At 50.4% G+C, this 24,229-nt stretch overlaps 1 protein-coding gene across 1 annotated transcript in view; it reads left to right on the forward strand.

Annotated features, from left to right (window-relative positions):
• Nucleotides 1-1,172: 1,172 nt before the first annotated feature.
• Nucleotides 1,173-24,229, forward strand: part of yes1 (YES proto-oncogene 1, Src family tyrosine kinase) — a 28,972-nt gene continuing 5,915 nt past the window's right edge. The window contains exons 1-11 of the mRNA XM_072710765.1: nt 1,173-1,795; nt 14,308-14,565; nt 17,012-17,111; nt 17,318-17,416; nt 18,492-18,595; nt 18,945-19,094; nt 19,914-20,069; nt 20,273-20,452; nt 21,796-21,872; nt 22,277-22,430; nt 22,966-23,097. Of these exons, the coding sequence (XP_072566866.1) occupies nt 14,316-14,565; nt 17,012-17,111; nt 17,318-17,416; nt 18,492-18,595; nt 18,945-19,094; nt 19,914-20,069; nt 20,273-20,452; nt 21,796-21,872; nt 22,277-22,430; nt 22,966-23,097 (1,402 nt within the window). The 5' untranslated portion in view covers nt 1,173-1,795; nt 14,308-14,315. The remainder of the gene's footprint in view (nt 1,796-14,307; nt 14,566-17,011; nt 17,112-17,317; nt 17,417-18,491; nt 18,596-18,944; nt 19,095-19,913; nt 20,070-20,272; nt 20,453-21,795; nt 21,873-22,276; nt 22,431-22,965; nt 23,098-24,229) is intronic.

The raw sequence follows: 24,229 nt of genomic DNA on the forward strand, positions 1-24,229 counted from the left end.
TGTCAATTTTAGTCAACAGGCGAGATTTTCAGTCAAGTCTGCATATACACTTTTATTACCTTGTAAATAGTTTGTATGGCTTGCAAACTACCCCAACATTTTTGATGTAGCTAATTTTAGGCTTATAATGGAATAATATAGATATGCCATAAGATTTATGTTTAGTGACTCTGCAAAAGACGAAATGCATTTCGTGGTGCCTTTTATGACTCATCAAAACACAAAATGCATCTTGTGACTCCACAGAATCAATTTTGTCCACAAAATGACTGTCCTTAATTCGCAAAATGCATTTCATCCATGAAATGACTTTCTTCTGTCCACGAAATGCAAAGTGCTGATATCAAAATGTACACGAAATGAAACATTCCTTTTGATTTCTGCGCATGAAAGAAGGTGAAGTCATTTTGCTTTTGTGGACAGAATGCAGCAAGGCATTACTTGATTTCATCATTAAATAATGGTTTTTGTGGCACAGAATGTGTTTTGAACACGAAGATGAGTGCCTCATAGATTACATCGATTCAAAGACAACTTACGAAAGGTACAAAGAAAAAGCAGCAATTAACTATATTTGAATGACCACGCAATTGTGTAAGTCTAGACCTGGACTAGTTTTTAAATTGTATCAATGTATTTTTTTTCTGGAAACAGCCATTGCTAAGGGCGCTGCTAGAGATTTTGGACCCCATGAAGGCATTTCATATTGGACCCCCAAACAAAAGAAATCCAATTATGTTCCAAATTATTTAGGACGGAGGCACTTGGAATCGTCCAAACCGATCCCCCCCGTTATAGCTCCCCTGACCATTACGGAACCAATCTTTGACCTTTGACCAACATAAATAGTTCCGTGTTAGTTTCATAATTTCTTTGGATAAATATTAATTTACTGGGGGTGTGTATTCCCATACAACGTTTTTCGACCTGTGTTTTACAATTACGGAGGATTTAATTATTTTCATTATATTCTCTGCAAGGGATCTATAAATAACTAACATTTTAGATGTCTGGATACGGACCACCTGTTCGGGGGACGAAGTGAGCCGCAATCTTGTCCCGATTGATCGGACGCGCGTTTCCCAAATCGCGCCACAAGGGGGCACCAGAAACCTTGCTATTCCAAACCGTGGGAATCGCGCATAATCGATCGGCGTGTTAAGCACCCGTGATTTCTCCCGGCGCGTTTCCGGCCGTCGCTCGCCAGCCCCCCTGCGACTGCCTTCGGGAGCAGCCGCTAGCCCAGAGAGCTCAACAGCTGCCGCGGCGGACGGACGCACCGACGGACGGACGGACCGACTGACGAGCAGGGCTTTTCCCACTCCCTGGAAGGCGAGCGGCCATGTTTGCTGGACGGCTTCTGGGTTAACTTTAGGGAGGGGGAGCGTACAGGAACTGGGAGTCTCTTCGCCTTTTGTTGTGCTCGACACCATTCCCGACTCGCCAGCATTTCGCTGGTCCCCCCCCAACCCAAATTACCGACATTACTATTTTGTCCACCCTCCCGTCCCCCCTTTTTACTCACCATTTTTCACGCTTTTGGTGTTTTTTTACATCTCTTTGCTGGGGGTGTTTGACTACTGGAGCCCGGACGAGCAGCCCGCTGCCCGGCGTGCTGGATGTAAGACCGGAGATGGCAAAGACCGTGATTTCAACTTCGGAATAGCAGCTGCGCCCGCACCAATTCACCACTCGGCCCGCCGAAAGTGCCGCTCCGTGCGGACGGGGGGTCGCGGGGCGGAGGAAAGGCGTATGTGACGGAGCGGGACAGGGGGCATCGCAGGCGCTCCGGCGGGTAAGTTTGCGGGGATCCGCGCGGGCCTGCGCGCGGCTCGGCTTCTGGCTCCGGCTGGCTGCGCGCGCGCCGCTTCCTACCAGTTTAAAGTCGCGGCGGTCCGGCGCGAGCTCCCTGCCAAGAGCGCTTCATTCAGGATATAATCACTATTTGTCCCCGTCATTTATTTAAACGTGAGTTAATGCGCACCGCGTGCTGTCAGTTTGTTAATATAGTTTATTTTATGAGCCTGACTCGTGTTAATGCGGATCATGTATAGCGCCTGTATTCTCTCTGACTACAATGAACCGTCCAGCGTGTGTTTTGTCCGTGACATATTGTCGCGGAACAGCTGTTACATTTGTTCCCGGAGCACAGACTCGGTGCTTCAGGACGTCTTCCCCCACCCCCTCCTCTTCCATCTTCGGGATAGCCCACGCAGGCCGTGCAATCTGCCTTTCCAAGGCACAGCTAAAGGTAGAAACGGATGGAGGACTGCGCATTGCCCATTTGGCATAAACGAAATGTGCCTCTGAATTTTCGGCGTCTCGGTCTCTCTATTTGGCGCTGTGTGTGTGTGTGTGTGTGTGTGTGTGTGAGAGAGAGAGAGAGAGAGAGAGAGAGACAGAGAGAGAGAGAGAACACCCCCCCCCATCCGCTTCAGCTGTGTGTGCCAGTCTGGTATCTCACAGTTGTTGCCGGATCCTGATCTCCGTCCCGAAAACAGCCTGAGTGTTCCCGTGGCTGGATAGGGATATCGCCGGCCCTGTCGGCTCCGTTTACACAAAGACTGGGCACCGGACGCCGGTTATCGCGGTGTTCCGGTCCCGGTGGACCTCCCGCGTGTCCTGGATTTTGTTACCCCTGAACTCCTGAGAGTGACCGAGAAGTTAGTGTTTAATTTACACGTTTTATACTACCGTCACAATAGGATTTCAAGGAGGAACCGCATGATCAGCGCTATTGCTGAGTTAATATTCAAGGACTATAAATGAAGTCAATAAAAAGTTGCCTTCAATAAGTGTGTCACACCTCTAAAATTCTTATCACTGTACTTTCCAGCTATTGCATCAATTAAGAGAAGAAATGTCTACAACCTTAGTAATATCTCAGTGTATGGTCATGGTTTATTGAGGAGAAACTCATTTCCAGGATTGCAAAATGCCCTCTCCACATTAGGAGTGCAACGTACTGCTCCAGCAGCTGGTACGTCGTGTTCCCAACTAAGGTAGTGCACCTTGGTTAAACATCAGTGCTTAAAAGTGATCTGAGATTCGCGATAAACACTCCCATCACTTTAGTTGAGAGACTTGTCTGTTCTGGCTGTTGCTATATTTACATTTTATTTATTTGGCAAATGCTTTTATCCAATGCAACTTTTTTTTTTCTTTTAAGAAAGCAGGGTCAGACAATCCCTGAAGCAACTGGGGGTTAAGGGCCTCGCACAAGGGCCCAAGGGTGACATCACTCAGCCGACCTGAGATTTGAACCAGCAGCCTTCATAACCTGCGGAGCCACACACCACCTTTTGGGCGTCCTACAACCCCAGGGTGACACACTGTCAAAGTATTGTGTCATGTGACTGTAGATCACCTCGCCTTATGAGTGTGTATGTAAGTGATGTGAGGGGGTGTTTATAGCTGTTAGACATTTGGGTAGGAAATGGGAAGTGATCTCTATCGATGTGCCCTTTAAGGAAAGCAGATAAATCCGTCTTTGATGTCTGATACTTCTGGGACCATCTGTCGGGAAGCTAGCTGTAATTACGTCCACACATTGGAGCAGGAAGCTCGTATAGTTTGGTTTGTTTGACTCCGCAGCTTTACCTAGCACATTTCGGGCAATGTGTCTTTGGGCATAGCTGTTATGGGCCTCAGAGATCGACATCTGAAATCTCTAGAGGGACATCTTTCATTGCCTCAAGCCAAGCTCCCGTTAATCGTCCAACTGTAAAACGGTGCAATTTGCAAAGTCCTTTGAATGAACGTGTTTAGCAGGCAAATTTTAGTCAGTAGCAGGAATACCTTCACGTTGGGTGCAGCGGAGACCGGAAGATGACTCATCCAGGTGTTGATTTCATACAGGTTTAGCCACTTGTTGTAATCTCTCTTAAAAATGACACCGTGTGTTATGATTATTCTGTTGTAGTTGCTTAGTCCAAGCTTGTAGAGGTTATATTAATTTGTAGCATTTTGGCTTGAAGATTTTGGTTTGTTTGAGTACAATGGTTTACTCAATTGTTTTAGTCATTAAGTCATGACCTAAATTTTTTAAATTGCGAGGTAAATTTATTTCTGCTGATGGAAAAAATTGCCGACAAGTGGGGAGATTTGCGTTGGTGTTAAAATATACCACACGCTCTGCAACCCACCAGCTGTGGAACATTGATCTAGGTCAGTAGTTCTCAGTCCTGTTGCTGCGCTCACACCAGAACGTTTTCTTTGCAACCCACACTGCTTTCAACAATCCACATTCATTATTAGCCTATTTAAGGACCATATAAGCCTGAAAAAGGTAGGGTTGGAATGAAAACATTCTGGCGGGGGGGGCGCTAGCAACAGGATCGAGAACCACTGATCTAGGTTAAGTGCAGATGTGGAACTTAGCATCACACTGTGGAACTGGGATGGTGTATAGCGCCACCCTGTGGGCAACAGCAATTGGTGGGCATGTCCTGAAGTATTGCTGTTGGCCTGATTTGGAGTACTCAGGAGGACAGGCTGGGGGCGGAGTAGAGTTGTCCCACAACTTGTTCGGGGTGTGATCCCTGTGCAGTGCCAACACCAGCTTTGTGTGGGTTGGGCTGCGTTTTCAGGAGGAACAGGATCAGGTGATGAACTATGAGTTTCATACCGTGAACTTTTCCAGTAACGGCTGGGTGAGCCAGCTCGCTTTGCCTGGTCTCCAAAAGCTTTTTTGACTGGAATAGTTAGGTGGAAAATGGGTGGAGTAGAAATACCTGTAAATAGTGTTATTTTCTGATATGAGCGTTATGTTTTGCTGTGATTAAATAAGAAAAATGCAATCTGACCAGAGGGCACTCTGTAATGGTACACAGAGATGATGAGATGCAGGCTGTCTGGTGAGGGCTGCAGATTCCAGTCCTTGGAAGGAAGTCTTGTCTCCTTCGGGCAGGGTACTTGCTGTGACTAGTCTCAGCCTGTCCACTATTGCCATTCCTAAGCTAAGCACTGGGGGGGGGGTGATCTTAATCCAGCTGTGGCGACCGTCAGCCTGATTAGCGTTGACCCCACCCCGGGTCGCCTTGAGCGTGTGGCTTTCGTTCTGGCAGCAGACATCCAGGAAAAAGATCATCCTCTACTGTGAGCTCAGGCACTGCACTATATCCCATGAAGCCAGCAGGAAGGGATGTGATGTTGAGTTTGTCGTGGTTTTGGGGGAGGGGGAGCAGTAAAGGAGACATGTCTCATGACTTTATACACGTACATGGAGCTCACATGTGGAGAGAAGTGAAGCGTGACACACAAGTCGTCTCCCCTCCTGCCTCTCCACTGTACCCGTTTACCTACTCGGCGCTGTCATGTCCACCTACCTTCACTGAGCTTCTCAAGTGAACGCCTTGCTGAACATGCTTGTGTTTGTGTAGAGGGGCAGGGTGGGTCGGTGCCCAGGTCCAGATTAACTGCAGTTTGGGTCCCAGAGGGTTGTGTGATGGGGGGGGGGGGGGGGGGTGAGGGTGGAGTTGACGATGCAGTAAGCTGTCAAACAGGTTGGTATAGCATTGTCGGTCATGACTTGTACCGACATGTGGCCGATCGGTGTGATTGGTATGGTGACCTCCTGACTGGAAGAGTGCTTAGTGAGCTGGCTGTCGAGTTCCTAAGAATAGAGCTGTGGGCACTCAAGGCAGGGCAGTGCCAGGTCACCAGGTCATGACCCTAGAGAAAGGGGTCTGAACAGAAGCGAAACCCTTGGTCCTTAGTGGGAGATCTCGCTTTATGCCTGAAAGCATTTAGCATGCATAATTCAAACCCTCAAGTGGGTTAGGAGCTCTTGCTAGACAAAAGGGGGTTCGTTTGCAGAAATAGGTAGGAGTTGTTGGTAAACAATCATGAGATGCTGAACCTGTTTGAAAGTAAGGTATAATGTTTCAAGGTTCTGTCTTCAGCTAAAGAAAAAATCAGAATCTGATAGACTCCCATCCCCCGGTGCATCTGTGACAGACCTGCAGCAGCGGTATTGTGGAGATGCTCTGGTGGGGGGTGGGGGGGGGTGAAGGGCTAATGTCCTTCACCCCAGTTCTCAGCTCTCTGGTTTCAAAGGCAGACCCCGCCTCTGTCTGCTGTTGGATGACTTTCTGAAAGGCTGCAGGGGGTAAGACCCGGTGGTAGGTGCCTGCAGGGGGGGGGTTCTCTCTTGGTCCTCCCTTGGTGGCCCTCAGGGCTCATTTGTGTGTGTGTGTGTCGGTGGGGGGGCTGTTCTCTTCAGAAGCCTGCTGTCAATGCTGGTTGTCTTACCGTCATAAGAATGCTGCCCTGTCTATCCACTCAGGGGTGTGCGCCGCTTCTGCGGTGACGTTCATCGCAGGTCCCCCATGCTTGGATGGCAAGGAAACCTCACTGAAGCTCTGCTTTTCTCCCATTACCACTCTATCGATGCAGAGCGCGGCCCTGGATTGGCTGCTTTGTATTTGGGTGAACGGATCAGTTTCGAGTGCAGTCTGGAAGTCTAGGTGGTGTGATTATTGGTTCACAGGGAGGGACAAGGTTTAAGTTTATCGAAAGGCAGCTGAACCTGAAAGTTACATTTCCTATTCTGTATTAATCTCTCCAGTCAGTTTTAATGTTCACTTGCATGCATTTACCTTACCACGCCCCCTGGGATTGGGAAATTAAACCTGACCATTCTTAATAGAAGCCCTCTTGTCCAATTACTTATTGATGCCTCCTACTGGTCTACAGCGTCATTGCGTCGAGGAACTGGAAGGGCAAACCAAAAGACCTTGTGAAGGAGTATTCGTCGACACAATCCGACTGCTCGCCTGCCGACGCGATCTGTTCCGCTGGCTGAGCAGTCTGGTGAGATCATGCTCCCCCCCTTCCCCCGACTTCAAGTGTCAGGATCAACAGGAACGTATTCCCGTCCCGTTGGCTGTGATCCTCGTCGCGACTCTGTCACCACAGTGCAAATTTATGAATGCGAAATTGCGCTTGCAAGACATTCAACTTCTGTAATGTCTTCAACCCCTGAGTATATCTAATAGAAATAAGGTTAATACCCTACAGCTAAACGGGCAGAGTTTAAATGGCAAATTCTGTTTGTTTTTTTCCTTTTAGTTTTGCATAATCAATACTTAGGCACGTTAGTTTTTGCTGTATCTGTTTGAATTTGCATTCCGAAAAGTAAATATTTACTGGAACAGCTTTCTAGTGGGGGGGGGGGGGGGCGTCTAATGACGAAAAGAGAGGAAAAGATGATGGGCGTTTCACTCCACACCCCATCATTAGGTGCCCAGAGTAGGCAGAAGAATAAACGTATTGATTAAGCGTGGAAAGCTTTAATTAAGCGTAGTTTAGATGCAGCCCTCGCTCTCTGAGACGCACCGGATGTGAAGGAATGGGTCGCCGATTGATGTCCTTCTGAAGGACGCCATTGGCTGTGTTCTCGCGGTCGGAGTCAGCCTTTCCACTTTCGGCCGTCCTCCTTGAACTTAATTGCGGTGTGCGGTATGGCTGAGGACCCAAGTACAGCGTAGAGTGTTTTGAGCTGAATAATTTGGAGCCTTGCTCAAGGCTGGGAGGACCCCTCGCTGCTCTCCGGCCGCTGTTCTCAGCAGGGGACGAAGGTCGCTGCTCTCGCCCAGTGGGGGCGGGGTAGAGGTGCACATGCCGGCACTCGGCCCTGTTCCATGGGCATCTGGCCAAAAGGGGACTTTATTTGGCACAGGTGTAGTGCACCGATGAACCTAATGTATCTGCGTTCGGTTTCAAATAAAGACGAGGTCTGTTACGTGGTGAAGTGCGATGTGTTGCATGTGACATGTGAAAGGGGAATTCCATTCTGGGATTTCGATTTCATTTACTTATTTTAATCAAACTGCTTTTTAAACACTATGAGGTTACTGCTTTTTATGACCCGGTTTGTGAGACCTGTGTTGGGGTTCGTGCTCCGCATGGTCCCTGTTTTTGCTGCTGGTATGGTTAACATCCACAGCGTGCGTCAGATTTCATATATTTGATATATGTAGGTCTGTCAACATTCCTGACAGTTTCATAAGTGTATATGCAGGTTTTAAATGTGAAATGCTTCCTCCTCACCCCCCACTGATCTGAATTTATTCTCTTTTTTTTTTTTTGTGCTGTCTTGCCGTGAGGCAGTAAAGGTCTGCAGCTTGCAGACGACACGTCCTCGCTGTGTAACGCCGATCTGCCTGGAAGCAAAACTCGAAAAAGCCCCTTTTATTACTTGGTGGAGTTCCATCTGCTCGCCCAACCCCTCTTGGGATAAATGAGATGTGGGAATCCCTCATTTGCCCCCCCCTAACCTTTTTTAAAATGCTAGGCTTCCTTTTCATGCCTGGATTGTCTCCATAAATGCACATCAGTCTGAATAGGTCAACCTGTGCAAACACCCGCCGCGAAAGAGGAAATGGTCCGCTCCAGTCTTGAGTTGGTACGGTCCGTAAGTGCCGCAGCCCAGATGTGCTTTATCTGGCCCCAGCAGTGATGTCATTCTGTTTTTTACCTGAGTCACGCATGTGGACAGGTTAAAGTGTGGTGCATGGATCTTTCAGTCCATGTGCGGTCCTCTCTGGTGTGTTATGTTCTTATCTGTACTGGTTACCTTCCTGTGTGCCAGTTTGCTTCCAAGGCAACATATTTTGCACCCTTGTTCAATGTGTCCCCCTTCAATTTCCTCATCCAGGCCCAGGATGGATACCCCAACCCCCCCACCTTAAACTCCTCTTTCCCACTCATCGCTGGCTCTGTGATTCTGTCCTTCCCCAATCCCGGCTGCTCCATAGTCCAGCATTCCAGGTCTTCTCCACTGTGCCAAGAGGCTGGTGTCACTTTACGGTGAGGTGTCACTGTGTGTCACTTCCACGTGTCACCTCTGTGAATGCTCGCCCCGTGAAATCCGCCTTTAACTGAAAGCCGGCAGGAGTATCCGTTTGCTGCTCGAAGCCGGTAATAGTGGGCCTCTTAAAAAGCTTTTATATCGCCAGTCCAGTGCTTTGCTTTGAGTTTCACAGATCTTTTGTTAGTTGACCCTCCCTGCAAAAAAGGGAACCAGCAGATTTTCTGCAGTGTAGGTGGTGATGCCTTTAGTATGTGTTTGTTACATGTTTGTTCACTAGCCATTATTCATGAAGTCCTCCCTTCCTCCAGAGGACAGTAGGAGAGAGAGAGAGAGGCTACTTCTGATGTGCACGGACGTCGCCCTTGTCTTCGTTGTTATTGTTAGATGCACGATATATTGATCAACATATCGGTGTCTGCCGATGTCCGCTAAACATCGAGATATTGGCATTGGTCTGATGTGTCAGTCATGACCGATGTTTAGACTTTAGTCAATATTCCAGGTTGGTGGAACCAGAACTACAGACATAACTGTTAAAATAATGGAGATGATTGCATCAGACGATCAGCCATTTTCCGTAGTGGAGGACAAGGGACTTCGCCGGCTCGTTCAGCTCTTAGGGCTTCGTTATACTCTCCCGAGTCAGTGACACTTTGCTGTCGTCTCACTGCCTGCGTTTTGTGATGTTGCTGCTGCACACACTCACGGGATCTTAAGTAACATCAACGACATCAAGTTTCATTGCTGAGTTTCTGGAGCTCGACGCTTAGCCGGTTATTGGTAATATTAGACATAAATATATTGGTTATTGGTATTTCCATATCATTGCATCGCTTTTCCTTACAGTAACATGCAGTGATCGAAATCTCCAGAACAAGCTTGTGTTCTGATCTCTCAGCTTTCAGGATATCACTGACTTCAGGGTACTTGTGTCTGTTTTTCTACCTTGAGTGTCCCTTTGGCTTGGCTTATAGGTGTTTATTAGGCGTAGCTTATATAAATCTGTAGTTGAATAATCCTTTACTGTCAGCCTGTTTTATTTAAGGTTAAAATGAAAGATTCCTAGTCAGCAATTGAGCAGAGCTGGTCTTGTTCTACATAAAGCGAGGGGTGGCTCCCTGGGTTAGGATCCAAAGGTCACCGGTTCGTGTCCCAGTTTCGGCCGAGTGACGTCACCAGTGGGATTCAAAAACTTCATACTTCTTCACGCGATGAAATACTTGCTCATGTGCTTCCCTGTATAACATTGAAGAACAATAAATAGTGATAACAGAATAGTGAACAATAGCACACAACATGCATAGAATGTACAGTAGCAATACACGGAGGTGTCGAGGTTAAAGTGGTAGTGGTTAATAAATGACAGCGCTGGTTGAGATTATTCTGAAAGTTATCTGTGCGTATTTAACATTAGCCTGCTTGTGGGATGAAGCTGATCCTGAGTCTTAACTGCAGCTGATCCAGGGACTGCCTGACTCTGCTTTCGCTAACGACTAGTGCATTGCTTTGGTGAAAAATTGCCAAATAAATGAAGGGGTAAGCAAAGCCTTTTAGGATTCAGACTCCCGTCGTTCCTGCCGTATGGAAAACGCCGTGCTCCGCCATCTGCGGCAGCACATTGTCAGGAAACTGGGGGCACGAGGACGGCTTGGAGCTCGTCTAACGTCTTTGAGTACGTTTGTGTTCCGGTCAGGTGGAGCGTTCCCTCCCGCTCCTCCTCCTCACCTGGGGCTTACAAGCCGCTCCCGCGTTGTGGTTCTGGCAGCCTCTCTCACCTTTCCATTTTCTCCACTCTAAGTGGAGATAAGGGATCTTTCAGAAGTTCCTGCATGAACTGCACCAGTTTTACTTCAGTACTCCTTCACTGCTCAAAAGTATAGCGTTTCGGAAAGTGTGCTTCGTAAACTGGCACATTTAGCGCACGTTTAGAAACCCTGTTTGTTTTTTCTTTTATTGATTTTTTTTTTTTTTTTTTTTGTCCTGCCTTTCCTTGCAGTATCACGTTACTTTATTTGCTCATGTTTTTCCACGTGGGCGTGCAGGAACAAATGCCTCAAGGTTTACGGTCACGAGTCCGACCTTGGCGCGTCATCGTGGTGTGTGTCTAGTGCCTGTCATATAGAGGGCACCGTTTGGATCCCTTCGTTTCTTTTCCATTTCGGCTGGGAGCTTCCTCTCCGGGTTAGGCTGAGGATACCGCAGCCAGAAGCTTGACCCAGTTTTGGGCGGGGAAGCCCTCTGAGGCGGGGAGTCCCATGGTGATCGTGGTGGTGATATCCTTGTCGTTCACTATAGTGTCTGAACACCACCCTTCCCCAAACAGCAGTACCCCTTTGGGGGCTTTTTCCACCTGAAGTCACGGCCGTTATTCTGTCAGTGGGGTGTAATCGGTGTGGCCGGTGACGCCAAGCCTCACCCGCCACATGGCCGATTCGGTTATGGTGACCCCTGTGCCCCTGGCAAGAGGATGACCGCCCTCCGGCGCCCCATCTGCCGGCTCGTAAGGGCAGACTCCTGGCTGTGGTTACTTTACTCTTTAAGCACGGTGACTGGACTTGGCTAGTGTGGTGTTTCTGCTTGCCGAGTCTGCGCCTTTTGTACATTGGTGCATCTCCCTCTGCTTACTTAGGTGGGGAACAATGCAGTTTCCTTTCCCTGCCACTGGCCCTGCTGTGTCTTCACCCCCCCCCCCCCCCCTCTCTCTCGCTCTCTCTCTCGCTCTCGCTCTCTCGGCTTAGTCCGCTATTCCGCTCCGGACACCAGGGAGCGAGATTCCGGTGATATCTGACGACTTCCGCGCGGAGCATTGTGGTGGGGTGGGGGGGGGGGGGGGCGTTGCGGTGCGCCCTGGTGTAGGCACTGTCTCCGTGGACCAGGGTTCGTGTAAGGAAGCGAGCCTTTCGGGTAATCTGAACGGGAAGGATTGGTCCGAGGTTCAAGAATGGGATGGGGGAGGGTCTCAGCCGCAGTGAATAAACTGTCATTGGTTGGGGTTGTAGGAGCACGGTAAACTGGTGCAGTGGGAAAGATGATCAGGTGCCAGTTATGTATATCACTGTGCCAAAACTGGTGGGGGGGGTGGCGACAGTGAAAACAAAAAACAATTTTGGCTGTATTCCAAACGCCCACTCTGCTGCGGTGCAGGGTGCCTGGGGGCCAAAGGATAGGCTCTGATTGGAATTGCACACTTGGACACTGGATCGGCGTGCTTTACAGCCAGTAGTGAAAAGGTGAGCTGCGGTTGGGTTGCCGGTCTCCACTGAGCAGGATGGGGGTGGACTTTGGTCTCCTCTGGTATGATGAATCTGAAAGTCTGCTTGCTTATTTGAACTCTCCCAGTTTTAAGGTGACCCTAGTCCACCTTTTCTGGCTAGTCTGTGCGTTAACTGTATTATAGTTATGACCTGAAGCTCTGCACTGGCTCACCCAGATGGTCCACTGAGCAGCTGCTTTCACATGCTCCCTGCTGGAACCGCTGGTACATGTGCGAGCCTGATGGCCTTGAGACCGCATTGAGGAGGGGGGGGGCAGCGGAAACCAGCCCCGTCCCCCCCCCGTCCTCCCAGCAGTGTGACAAGCCCTGCTGAATGAACCCGGCCCCTTGCCTCATTACCGCCATTTATCCTCCATGAAGAGGATTACATCTGCATGCGGCCCAAAGTCCGTGCATTTCGCTCAGAATTGGGTGGTGTCGCATCACCCCGGGGGTATCTCAGTTGGAGGCCCCTTGAAGCCTGACTGCCTTTACCATGTCTGCCCCTGGTATCCCGCAAACTGGGTCCGCGGTAAAACCTGCAGTTGATGCCAGTTTTTGGAGCAGGCCTGGTGTAAGGCCAGACAAGGCTCTCCATGTGTGCTTCCTGCTAAGTCAAAGCAATAAATAAATAAATCCGCATCGCCGTGAACACAGCCATCGCCGCGGTACTAATGGATTAGCTGACTTGGCAATTAACCCAATTTGGGAATTAGCTAGATGTCCGTTTCATTTTGTGTTGAACCCGCCTGTGTGAAGGTCAGATTGGGAGAATGAGGTCAGACCTCATGTGATTCCTCACTTGGTGTGTGGTGTGAAAATAGATCTCGTATTTTACCAATATTATTTCATTAGACCAAACACTTTGTCATCTCAGAGTGTTTTAATACAAACTCTTGAATCCTTTCACTTTTACACATTTGGTTTTGTGTGTTGCGCAACTGAACTGGACTGACAGCCCAATGTTTGCACTATTAAGCAACTGGTTTGCGGTTGTAACTTGGGATTTCATCGACAGCTCGGCTGTTTCTCTAACTACTTTCCGTCTGTCGCGTGTGTGACTCTTTGGAATGTCAGACAAACTACAAAGAGACACGCTCGTTTGAATGCGGGGTGGGGAATTCAAGGTAATTTCGGGGACGCTTTGACTTGACAATGTGCGAGTGTTTTCGTGACAAGTATGAGAAGCACAGCACAGCACCCCCTCTCCGGCTGTCTCCGACTCCTTGGCAGTTCGACTGAATGCTTGATGGCCCCTGGCTTTTCTCGTCCATTTTGATTAGCCCCCTTTGTAGTGTGCAAAACTATGTTGACATTGAGTAGGTCCAGATAAGACTTACTGGAACTTTTAGCCTTTCTAGTTTTCATCTCGTGAGCTGGGGCAACATCACCCCCCCCCCCCCCCCCCCCAACAGCACCAGCTCATTTGCCTCCATCAGCTACACTTAAGTCTCCTTAATGACTTCAGACCAACCACCCTCAACTTGCCATGTCCATTTAAAGCAGAGACTTGCGTGTGGCTGCCCTCAGTCCCGGAGGCTTTCCTTGCCAGGAACCAAGGATGACGACCAAGACTCTTGGGTTTATTAGTCCCGAATTTTGTCCGTAACACAGATCAGCTGGGCTGGTCTTTTTCAAGTGTTGTCCTTTGAACAAACTTAATCGCGAGCCCAATTTGGGCAATTTGGGCCGTTAGGCTGGTATGTGGAGATATCGGCCACTTGATGGCGGTAGGCTGTCTGATCTTGGGCACCCTGCCCAAAGTGTGGGGTGACGGAAGCTTTTCCGATCACAAGCTGGCAGAATGGGTGCTGCGGGAGTCGCCCTACAGCTCCCCCCCCCGAGGGCCCACTCCAAAGAGATCACTCTAACATCTGTACGCCAAGACCTTTCACTCGGCTGATTGACTTGGCCAACAGACAGTGCCTCCGTTTACCCTGATGTCCATTGCCTGTAGATCCGTCTACTTGATGTTTTATCGCTTGAAATATTGGGACAGAATTCACAGGGGAAGTTCTCCCTCCTCCAAGGCAACCTGGAAACTGGCTTAGATTTGTACAGCAGATTTGCGTGACTCTTCAGTATTTAACAATGTTTAGACACATGTGCTTCAGTGGGATGTCTGTGTGAGGTGGTTATCTGGAGAAAGAGTCCTCAGTGTTCCTGCCCGCTGAACACCAGTCAGCTGCCAGTTGGTACGATTGCCCTGTACTGTAATGTGTTTTCTCTCCCACCATAGACGTGAAGATGGGTTGCATCAAGAGCAAAGAGGACAAGGGGTCCTCGAAGTACCGGTCCGAGAACACGACGGACTCTGTCAGCGCACACGTGGTCCATTATGGGCCAGAACCCACGCAGCTGGACCCAGCCCCTGCCGGAGGCTACAACAGCCACACGGTGACGCCCTTTGGCGGCCTGTCAGTCATGGCTCCCTTTGGGGGTGCGTCGTCATCCTTCTCCAGTGCAGTGGTCAACACTTTCCCGGGCTCTGTCTCAGGTGAGATGTCCATCGCCCTGGTAACCTGGTTACACAGCTGCAGTTCAAGCTTAAGGTGAACATCATGTTAGCGTTTCTGACCATGTCGAGCTTCTTCTCATGCATCATGGGTTTTCAAGGGGCACTTAATCTCCATTGTAGATCGGCTAGGTGCTTCAGTGCTTGGGCCGAATGAAGGTCCACCTACGCCCCTCAACGTCAGGATCCCCCCCCCCACCCCAAGTATTTGTTTTTATAGGCTTGGTCTTCAAGTGTTGAGTTTGTCACAGGTCTTAGATTTTAGTCTTCTGGTCAGACCTTGTCAATGGATGCATCTTTGTGGAACAGATCCGTAAAAGAGCCTTTCATAATGGCATAGGTTTGTTTTGTCAATGCATCTGTAATATATTTCTCTAGATAAGTCATCTAGTATTGAAACGCTTCAAATAATGTGATCTGTTTATATAGTTGGTTGCTTTGTCTGGTGTAAGCAGTTGGATGGATGGACGTGTGTATTCAAGGGCACAACAGCAGGAACTTTCCCTGACCTGCACTGACAGTTTTCCTGCCTCCTGTGTGGCTTTTCTGTTCCCTGTTTCCTTTGGGGATGGGAGGGGCGGTACTTAATTCAGCCAGTTCCCCCCCAGGACTCATCATTATTCCTAATGAAGAGCGTGTCCTGCCCATAAGCAGCTTCTATTCATTTTCCAAGGCTGAAGAGCTTGGATTCTGCGGGCGTGGGAGGAATCCGTCGACCAGTTTACCCCCCCACCAGCGGAACAAAGCCAATTTCTTGCATGGCTAGAGGCTCACGAGTGCAGTTTGGATTTGACGGTTAATTGAATTTCTGTTTTGAAGTGTGACGTATCGCCCCCTTGTGCCAAACCTCTGGCGTTGCCGTCTATGGTAACTGGTTACATCAGAGGCGTCCGTGTCTCTAAGCCCCACGCACGGGCCGTGTGTTTGTGGGGGGGGGGGGGGGGTCGTCACACGTCGATCTCCAAAGATCATCCTGCATCTTTACATGCTGATATCCAATGCTCTTCCACCGAAATCTGATGTCTGCCTGCATGTTTACTGGAATAGGAATGTCCCCCCCCCCCCCGTCGTCTGTCGTGCCCCCGCAATTAGACAACCCTGGGATGTCAAAGCTGGTGGTTGAACACGAATCCTTCAGAGAGCCTTCAAGAGCTTGTGAGCTTAAGCTCTATAAAAAGTAAAATTTATCGTAATTGTTTGAACAGAGAGGCACTTGCAGTCAAAGGACATGTAGAACAATTCCCCGATCGTTGTGATTTATTATTATTTTTCCTTTGGGGGAGGGGTACGTTTGGGCATGTGTGAAGGGTCTAGGGTTTCGAGTTGGCAGATTGTCTTCTGATAGGAGGAGGGGGGGCCCCAGATGTCTGACTCCTTCTGCAGATGGGTGGGATTAGGCGCCAAGGAGGGCACGAGACCCCCCCCGGAGTCATGCAGCTGTCGTCCTGCGTCACCGGTTCTGTGTCACCTCTCCCACGCGACTTACTCGGACTCGCCAGTGCTGTGGCGTGGAGTATTTTACTGTCGAGCCCAAATTGGCCGTCAGAACCAGGGGATTCTCTTACTTCGTGGACACAGACCAGTTTTACTGGGTTTGTGGGGCAGATGAGCAGGTTCAGTCATTTGGGGCGGGGGGGGGGGGTTGCTGGGCTCGCCAGATCTGTTCAGAGGAGCTTCACGCATCAGGACATTGAGGAAAATCATGAAAAACATGCCCTTTTTGTGGGCTTTTGGGCCTCTATAGCAAACTCACTTCAGATTGTAATCCTCTCGGCAGGCACTGGGGCCCAGTGCGGTCTCTGACGCCCTGCCAGACTGTTATCTGACCCCATTTTCAGCCATGGAGGTAATTTAAAGCAAAACCTTTTTTTGTAAAGGTGCTTGGTGAGAGCAGTGACTCAAATGTACTGTCATGAATTTGTCATGGTGAGCAACGGGTCCACAGTACAGGAAGAGTGGTGTGTGTGTGTGTGTGTGTGTGTGTGTGTGTGTGTGTGTGTGTGTGTGTCGAGAGTTTTGAACTCTTTTGTTATTGGCTCTGATTCATAGCTGATTCTTGTACTTGATCATCATCTGTGACGCTTGAATTTCGGGATCCTCTGGGTTTATCCGCTGTCGGGTCGGGACAGAACCTGGCATGGCGGATGGAGGCACCTGTGCCGTGTCTCCAGAGTGTCTGCATCCTGAAATCGGCACCCCTTCCCCCCCCCCCCCCCCCCCAGTCTTTCCACGAAAACCTTTCCTTGGCTGGTCTGGGGTGTCCACTTGTCATCTCGCTGTAGTGCTTCTTCGCACGGCCGTGTTGATGTCCCGGTTTCACGGGGGTGTGGCCCAAGTAAAGTGGTTTGAACTGTTAAAAACACAAATTGGGTCTGGTTTACATAACCCTATCCTCAGGTTGTAATGAGACCCTGTTTTCCAATTTTAGGAGGGGTTACGTTTTTTGTGGCCCTGTACGACTATGAAGCCCGGACCTCTGACGACCTCTCGTTCAAGAAGGGGGATCGCTTCCAGGTCATTAATAACACGTAAGTGGCCTTGGGGTCCCTGGCGGGGCGGGGGGGTGGGGGGGGGGGGTTGTCTGGGGTCAGGAGTTAGGTCAGAAACTGCAAGCTCAGATCTGGCTGTAAATCTTGCCTTGTACCTGCGGAGACGGAGGTTTGGCCACCAGAGGAAGACCCTCATATTGTGTTGTATCCAGCTTATATCCCACTAAGGCAATTTCTCCCCCCAGGGAAGGAGACTGGTGGGAGGCGCGATCCATCAACACTGGGAAGAAGGGATACATTCCCAGTAACTACGTGGCCCCCGCTGACTCCATCCAGGCTGAAGAGTAAGGCCTTTTACGTCTGGTGCCGTCTAATGGTCAGAGACCATCGTGCTTCCTGGTGTGGGTGGACGTCTGCTCACCCCGTCGAATCATGAACGGGGCCGAAAGTCCATCTTGATTCGGGCAGTACGAGCGAAATCCCGTTATTATCGGGGCTTTCATTTCAGCCTTTGTGTGGGATTAAAGGCCCCATTTGGAGTCTGATTGCCCCGGTGTTCTAATCAAGCCAGATCCTGCTGCAGCACCCCCTCCCCAACATGTGAGGATTTCTTTCCCCCCTCCCCTACAGTTGTGCACACTGGGTATTCATGCGATAAGCAGACCTCCCCACTCCATCTGTTACCCAGATTTGTCGTGCCTGACTGTTATCCTTCCGTTTCACGGGACAGTCCTACAGAGGATCCCGACACCCCATTAGATGAACCCAAATTCCTCTGCTTTTCGTTCTTTATGTGCCGGTGGGGTGTTGGTCAGTGGGTTTCGAAGCTTGCTGGTTCAAATCCTAGCTGGACGAGTGATCAGCTCTTTGTTGGGCTCTTGAGAAAGTCCCTTATTTTGGGGCGCAATGTGTAGCTCAGCAGGTTAGGACTCTGTCTGTCATTGGAAGGTTGCTGGTTCAAATCCCATGCTCAGCAGAGTGTCACCTTTGGCTCCCTGAGCACGGCGCTTAGCCCCCAGTTGCTCCAGAGACCTTTCTCACCCTACTTTCCCAAATTATGTGCCGCTTTTGTTAAAAGCGTCTGCTGAATAAAAGTAATAAATGTTTTGAATCTCGGCTCCGGTTCATCTCTGACCTTAAACCCTCGAACAGGATCGATCTGCTCTCCCCCCCCCCCCCCACTGAAACTGCACCCCATCTCGTAGCTCAAATCCCGTCTGCCCGCTTCTGCTTGGCGCCGTTTGCCCGGGCCGCGGAGACGGAGAAGATGTCCCTGTAAAGTAACGCCCAGACGCTGCGAGCTCCCGTCATCTGCGCGGGATTCAGTTTACTCGCGCTTTTCCATTTTAGGCTTTGTGAGGCCCAGGGGAGGGGGGGGGGGCGAGAGGAGACGCTAATACGCCCCCTGTCTGTTCACAGATGGTATTTCGGCAAGATGGGCCGGAAGGATGCAGAGAGGCTGCTCCTGCACCCGGGCAACAACCGGGGCACCTTCCTGGTCCGGGAGAGCGAGACCACTAAAGGTGAGACCGTGGGGGGGGGGCTTCTGACCCCCCTGAGGGGACCCCGATTCAGTAATATCTCTGCTGCTTTGTACCATAGCGGGTTGCTGTTCATCTTCATGTGGTCACGGGGGAGGGGCAGGTGTGAACCCATGACCCCCACAGAGATTGTTTTTTTGTCACTTTCATTCACTCAGGATCCCCCCCTTCCCAAAGGTTATTATTGCCCCCCCCCCCCCAAACATGAAAGACAGACTTAGAATGCCCCAAATCCATGTCTACTGTCAGTCCCCCCCCCCCCAGCAATTGCACCTGTTCCTCAGAGCTGTCTAACCCCCGCCCCCCCCCCAACCCCCCCCCCCCCCCGCAGGCGCCTACTCTCTCTCCATCCGGGACTGGGACGACGCCAAGGGCGACAACGTGAAACACTACAAGATCCGCAAACTCGACAACGGCGGCTACTACATCACCACCAGAGCACAGTTCGAGACCCTGCAGAAGCTCGTCAAACACTACACAGGTATGCCTTTAAACTGTCTCCCATCCCCCCCCCCCCCCCCACTGTCTCCTTTTGGTTTATTCCCACACGCTAAGGTTTGTTTTTCATGTCGAGCCCCCAGCCCAGCTGAACTCGGATGTGAAGTGGCTCTTGGCCCCTGAGCCTCCCTGAAAGGGCCCGTCTCCCCTGATCTGAGCACAAAGGACCCCCGCCGTGCTCTGGGGGTGGGATGCTTTCACAGTGCGCCCTGATGGGGGGGGGGATGGTCAGTGGGCCTGGAACTCTCCATCACCTCTGTTTATGGGATGCCAGCTGATTGGCAGGCCTCCTGAGCTCAGTTATTTGCCTGTTGATTCTCTCACTCCCTGTCAGACACCGTGATGCCCCCACCCCCCCCCACCCCCCATCCCTTTATAGCTGCTGTGCTTTCGAGGGACGCAGGAGAGAGTTGGTGTCTCTCATTGGTCATGTGCTGTGTGATAGCCAATCAGCTGTGAGAGATCTGGGACTAGGACACCCCCCTTATCACATTTTACTCCCCCCCCCCCCCCCCCCCCACCTCCACAAAGCAGCTTGCAGGTCAGCTCTGCATGTTTTCCTAGAGCTGCGACCCAAAAGCACACGTCAGCCTGTGTGGTGCCTGACTAATAGAGTTGACAGTGTCGGATTGTGCTGAGTCGGTCGCCTTGGCCGAATCGTTTCGTTGAGCAGAGGCAAAAATGTTCTGTGTTACGCACAAAACTCGGTTCCGTGCCGAGCCGGAAGCTAATGACCCAGCTTCCTTGGTTAATCGACAGAGGCCTCCCCATCGTCGTGCTAACCCCTGCCCCCCCTCCCCAGAGCACGCCGACGGGCTGTGCTACCGGCTGACTGCCGTGTGCCCCACGGTGAAGCCGCAGACGCAGGGCCTGGCCAAGGACGCCTGGGAGATTCCGCGCGAGTCGCTGCGGCTGGAGGTGAAGCTGGGCCAGGGCTGCTTCGGAGAGGTCTGGATGGGTAAGGAGTCCCCTCGCGAGTCTCTGCACGCCCGCCGTCTGCCGCTCCCCTCTGACGCACGCGGACAGGTCCCGGCCTGCTCGCCGTCACGCTTGGTCCTTGGGAATGGCGCCTGGTGGTGGACCGCGGCTGTTTTCCCGCCGCCCGTTTTATCAAGTTGCAGCATCTTTGCTTACTGATGTAGGAGTGTGTGCTCCCTACAGGCACCTGGAACGGCACCACCAAGGTGGCTATCAAGACGCTGAAACCGGGCACCATGTCGCCCGAGGCCTTCCTACAGGAGGCCCAGATCATGAAGAAGCTCCGGCACGACAAGCTGGTGCCCCTCTATGCTGTGGTGTCTGAGGAGCCCATCTACATAGTCACTGAATACATGGCCAAAGGCAAGCCCCGCCCACCCCAATGGACCCCATCCAATCAGTACCAGCCCTGCCCCTCACAGGCTCTACCCTATCCGTAGGCCCCATCCAATCAGTGTGGCCTCCGCCCACCCTGACAGACCCTCATCCAATCAGTGAAAGCTCCACCCCATCATATGTTACGTTCATTTTCATGAGCTAGAGCTCCTCGGCCTTGAAGTTGTTCAGACACTTGGATGCAGGCTAGTTAATAGCATAGGTGACTCGATGATGGTTCAATGTATGAACCCATCGGTTCAAGAAGGATTACTTTTGTATACTGGGGAATCTGTCTGGCCGCTACCTTACCGTTTGAGGTTGCCCTGAGCCTTTCTCTGTTTTTCAGGATGTGCCCCCCATAATATACTTAATCTCACACACCGTTGGAATGTTCTGGAAGGAGCAGCTTTAGCCGCATAAATGAAGCGAAACTGTCAGCGTGTGTTAAAGCGCGGGATCAGCACTCAGAAACGGCAGCTACGGGAAAAGCCTTTCTGAGCGATTCCTCAGTTTCCATGACATTGAAGTCGTCCCCTAGCCTGAATGGAGTCAAGTCATCTTTCTACTCTTTTTTTTTCCCCCCTTTTTAATTAGCAAAACTTTAATTAAAGCGTGGCACTTTTGGGATGTCGTTGGGAATCCCTTCTAATTTTTTTTTTTTTTTTTTTTTTTTAGCTTTTTGGCCCGGAAGGGCGGTATCTGAATTGAATGGCCCAGTTGCCGTCAGCTCTGGCTTTCTTAAGCGTGCATGTCCAGGCTCGTGAATAGCATTATTTGCACGGACCAGGGACAGGAGACTGCGGTCACAGGTAGTGTCAGGGTGACAGAGTGATATTCTCACCGACACTGTGTCTCTATGGATACCGGTAGATAGGCGGGTTAGATTGATGCATAAACTCTGCTTTGGTTCCCAGAGCTCTCCTTAGGGCAACCTCAGTTATTCTATGTATCAGTTAAGTTTCTCCACCAGCTCAGTTAATTAACCTGCTTTGTTAAATAACAACGGGGTATTGATTAGCCGAACACGATATTCGAGAGGTCGAGACAAAAAAACATGAGTTCATTGGGCAGTGGCTGCAAATACAGGGGTGACTATAGATGAGGCTTTGGGACAGCTAAACTGACCCATTTTAACAGGCTTAATTTTATAGATTTAAACCAACATGAAGATCATTTAAACATTTTCTATTACTGAGTGTAATTACCATTTACAGGGTACTACTGATTGATAACAATAAACTATAAAGTGTAACAACCGACGATACAGACGGTGCAGAAAATGAGCTCTTGCCCTTTGGAACGTGCCTCACGCCTCTTGTGACTTTCAGGGAGCTTGCTGGACTTCCTGAAGGAGGGAGACGGCCGCTTCCTGAAGCTCCCCCAGCTCGTGGACATGGCTGCCCAGGTGAGCGGCTGGCGGCGCGTTCCCATTGGCCGTCTGTCGCCCAGTTGTGGATCTTGCTGCTTATGATGGGGAGCATGTAGCCTGTATAGATATTTAAGGATCTCGCACACCCCCTTCCCTCCCCAAAGGCATCAGGGAGTCCCGTTTCAGTCTCCGGGTGTCAGAAGGGGGTGTCGCATTTTAAGGGGGCTCCTCCTTAATTTACCTCCAGCAATCAGATCAGTTCCGTGTGCTGCCCCTTTATCCCAGTACAAAGGAGCCCATTCATCATGGGAGAAGTTCATGTCCAAAATGCCCCTTTTTCTGGGTGGGGTGGGGGCTGTGTGATCCATCACGGAGCAGGTGTGAAATGTCTTGGCAAGCCCCATAACTTAACCCCCCCCCCCCCCACCTCTCTCTTCCAGATCGCGGACGGGATGGCGTTCATCGAGAGGATGAACTACATCCACCGCGACCTACGGGCCGCCAATATCCTCGTCGGGGACAACCTGGTGTGCAAGATCGCTGACTTCGGCCTGGCCAGGCTCATCGAGGATAACGAGTACACAGCCAGACAAGGTGGCCCAGCCGCCGAGCCTTTACACCACCGGAAGGGGGGAGGGGGGGGGGCATCTTTTCAAAATACAAGGGGGGGGGAAACTCCCCAGGAGTTGTGTGTGAGGTTGTCTTATCTCTGTTTGCCTTAGACAGATTTTATTTTTTTTTTGCATCCTGTCTTTGTCTAGGAAAACTGGTAGTGATTATATAACCAGCTCAGAATGGGGCTTATTACATTTTTCTGTCTGTGAAAAACAATCTCAATCTCTGATTTCATGTGGAGTAATCTTCCATCGTGATACTCCAGGCATCCAATGGGATCCGTGCGGTGAAAGCCAGTATCCGCTAAACAGCTGTAATTTAATACTTTTTAATCTGTAAATAGTCTTTTAAAAAAAAGTCCTTAGAGGATCTGCCGCCTTAGGAAGCGGTTTTGCCGCTTGAACTCACCATCACCCGTGGTTCGGGATCCCAGGCTCGCTGGCGACACCTGGTGGTGCCGAGAGGCATGACGTGCTCGTCGCTAACTGGCGGTTTTCCCGCTTCTGTCTGACAGGGGCAAAGTTTCCCATCAAGTGGACAGCGCCCGAGGCGGCGCTGTACGGCCGCTTCACCATCAAGTCGGACGTCTGGTCCTTCGGCATCCTGCTGACGGAGCTGGTGACCAAGGGCAGAGTGCCTTATCCAGGTGAGCACCAGGGGGCGCTCTTTTGGTGACCCGAGAGAGGCAGCTGCCCTCAATCCCCGAGCCTACAAATGTCAGTCCAATCTAGGCGCCAGAATGGGCGCTGTCACTTGCAGACGTGTATGAACATGGGGCAGATTTAATGGCCTTCATTATAACCATTACCCAGTTCCCTCTGCTACCGGCGCTGTCCGAAATGAGACTTGTCGTTTGGCGTGGTTTCGGCAGCTGTGAGAACCAGGCGTGAGAGCTTTCGTAGGCTACACCTGTCTCCTTCGTGGGATTTCCGCTCGGAGATGTTTGGGATGTTTGCGGGGCCCGGAGCCTTGCCGGTGCTGGTCAAGACAGCTTGAGCTCGATAACCATCTGTAGTTCAACTGCTTATCTCCTGAATTATGCACTCTGTCCAAATTTAGTGTAATTATATTTGCTCATTACTAGAGAGTTAACCGGTTGTCTGCTTTATTAGGGTAGATCCAGTGAAGTACGTCAAGGAAAATGTTGAGAGCACAGAGCTGTTTGGCGGATAATGGTGAAACACACACACTTGTGTAAATACGACAGCACCTGACCACCGACATCCTTCAGGGAGCAAGGGGATGATGCGGTTACACTTAACTTTTTTGATTTCCGTGTAATTTTTAATTGAATACGTCTGTAGTTCTGGCCAAAGGGTGAAGATTTCACCGTTAAACGTGACATTTTGCTGGCTGGTTTCTCGCTGTGAAGGTCCGTATGTCGAGCCTGGCTGGCTCTCTTCGCTGTCCGGTTTGAAGGACCTCCATCTTCTCCCCCTGGCATCTGCAAGGTGATCCCCTTTTGTCCCTGTTGGGTGACCTGTCAGCAGCCGTAGTAACTCGTCGCTGCACCTGCCCACTTCCTGCTGCCTTTCTGTAATTTGTAGGAGTACTTGTTTAGATAATTACGGTATTTTTGTTTGGCTATCCGTTTACAGTGTTATTAGTCAGCTTCCCAGACTGGTAGTATAAGATGCTGTTTAATTAGCACATGAATACGGTTGAATCATGCAGCTGTTTTGGTGGAATGAGTACAGTCTCCTAGCCGTCTGTGTGTGTCGCTTGTTCTCCTTACTGTAATATATACACATGAGTAACCGTAATACACATTATATAGG

Source organism: Paramormyrops kingsleyae, chromosome 4, assembly GCF_048594095.1.
Source record: "Paramormyrops kingsleyae isolate MSU_618 chromosome 4, PKINGS_0.4, whole genome shotgun sequence".
NCBI classification, from domain to species: domain Eukaryota; kingdom Metazoa; phylum Chordata; class Actinopteri; order Osteoglossiformes; family Mormyridae; genus Paramormyrops; species Paramormyrops kingsleyae.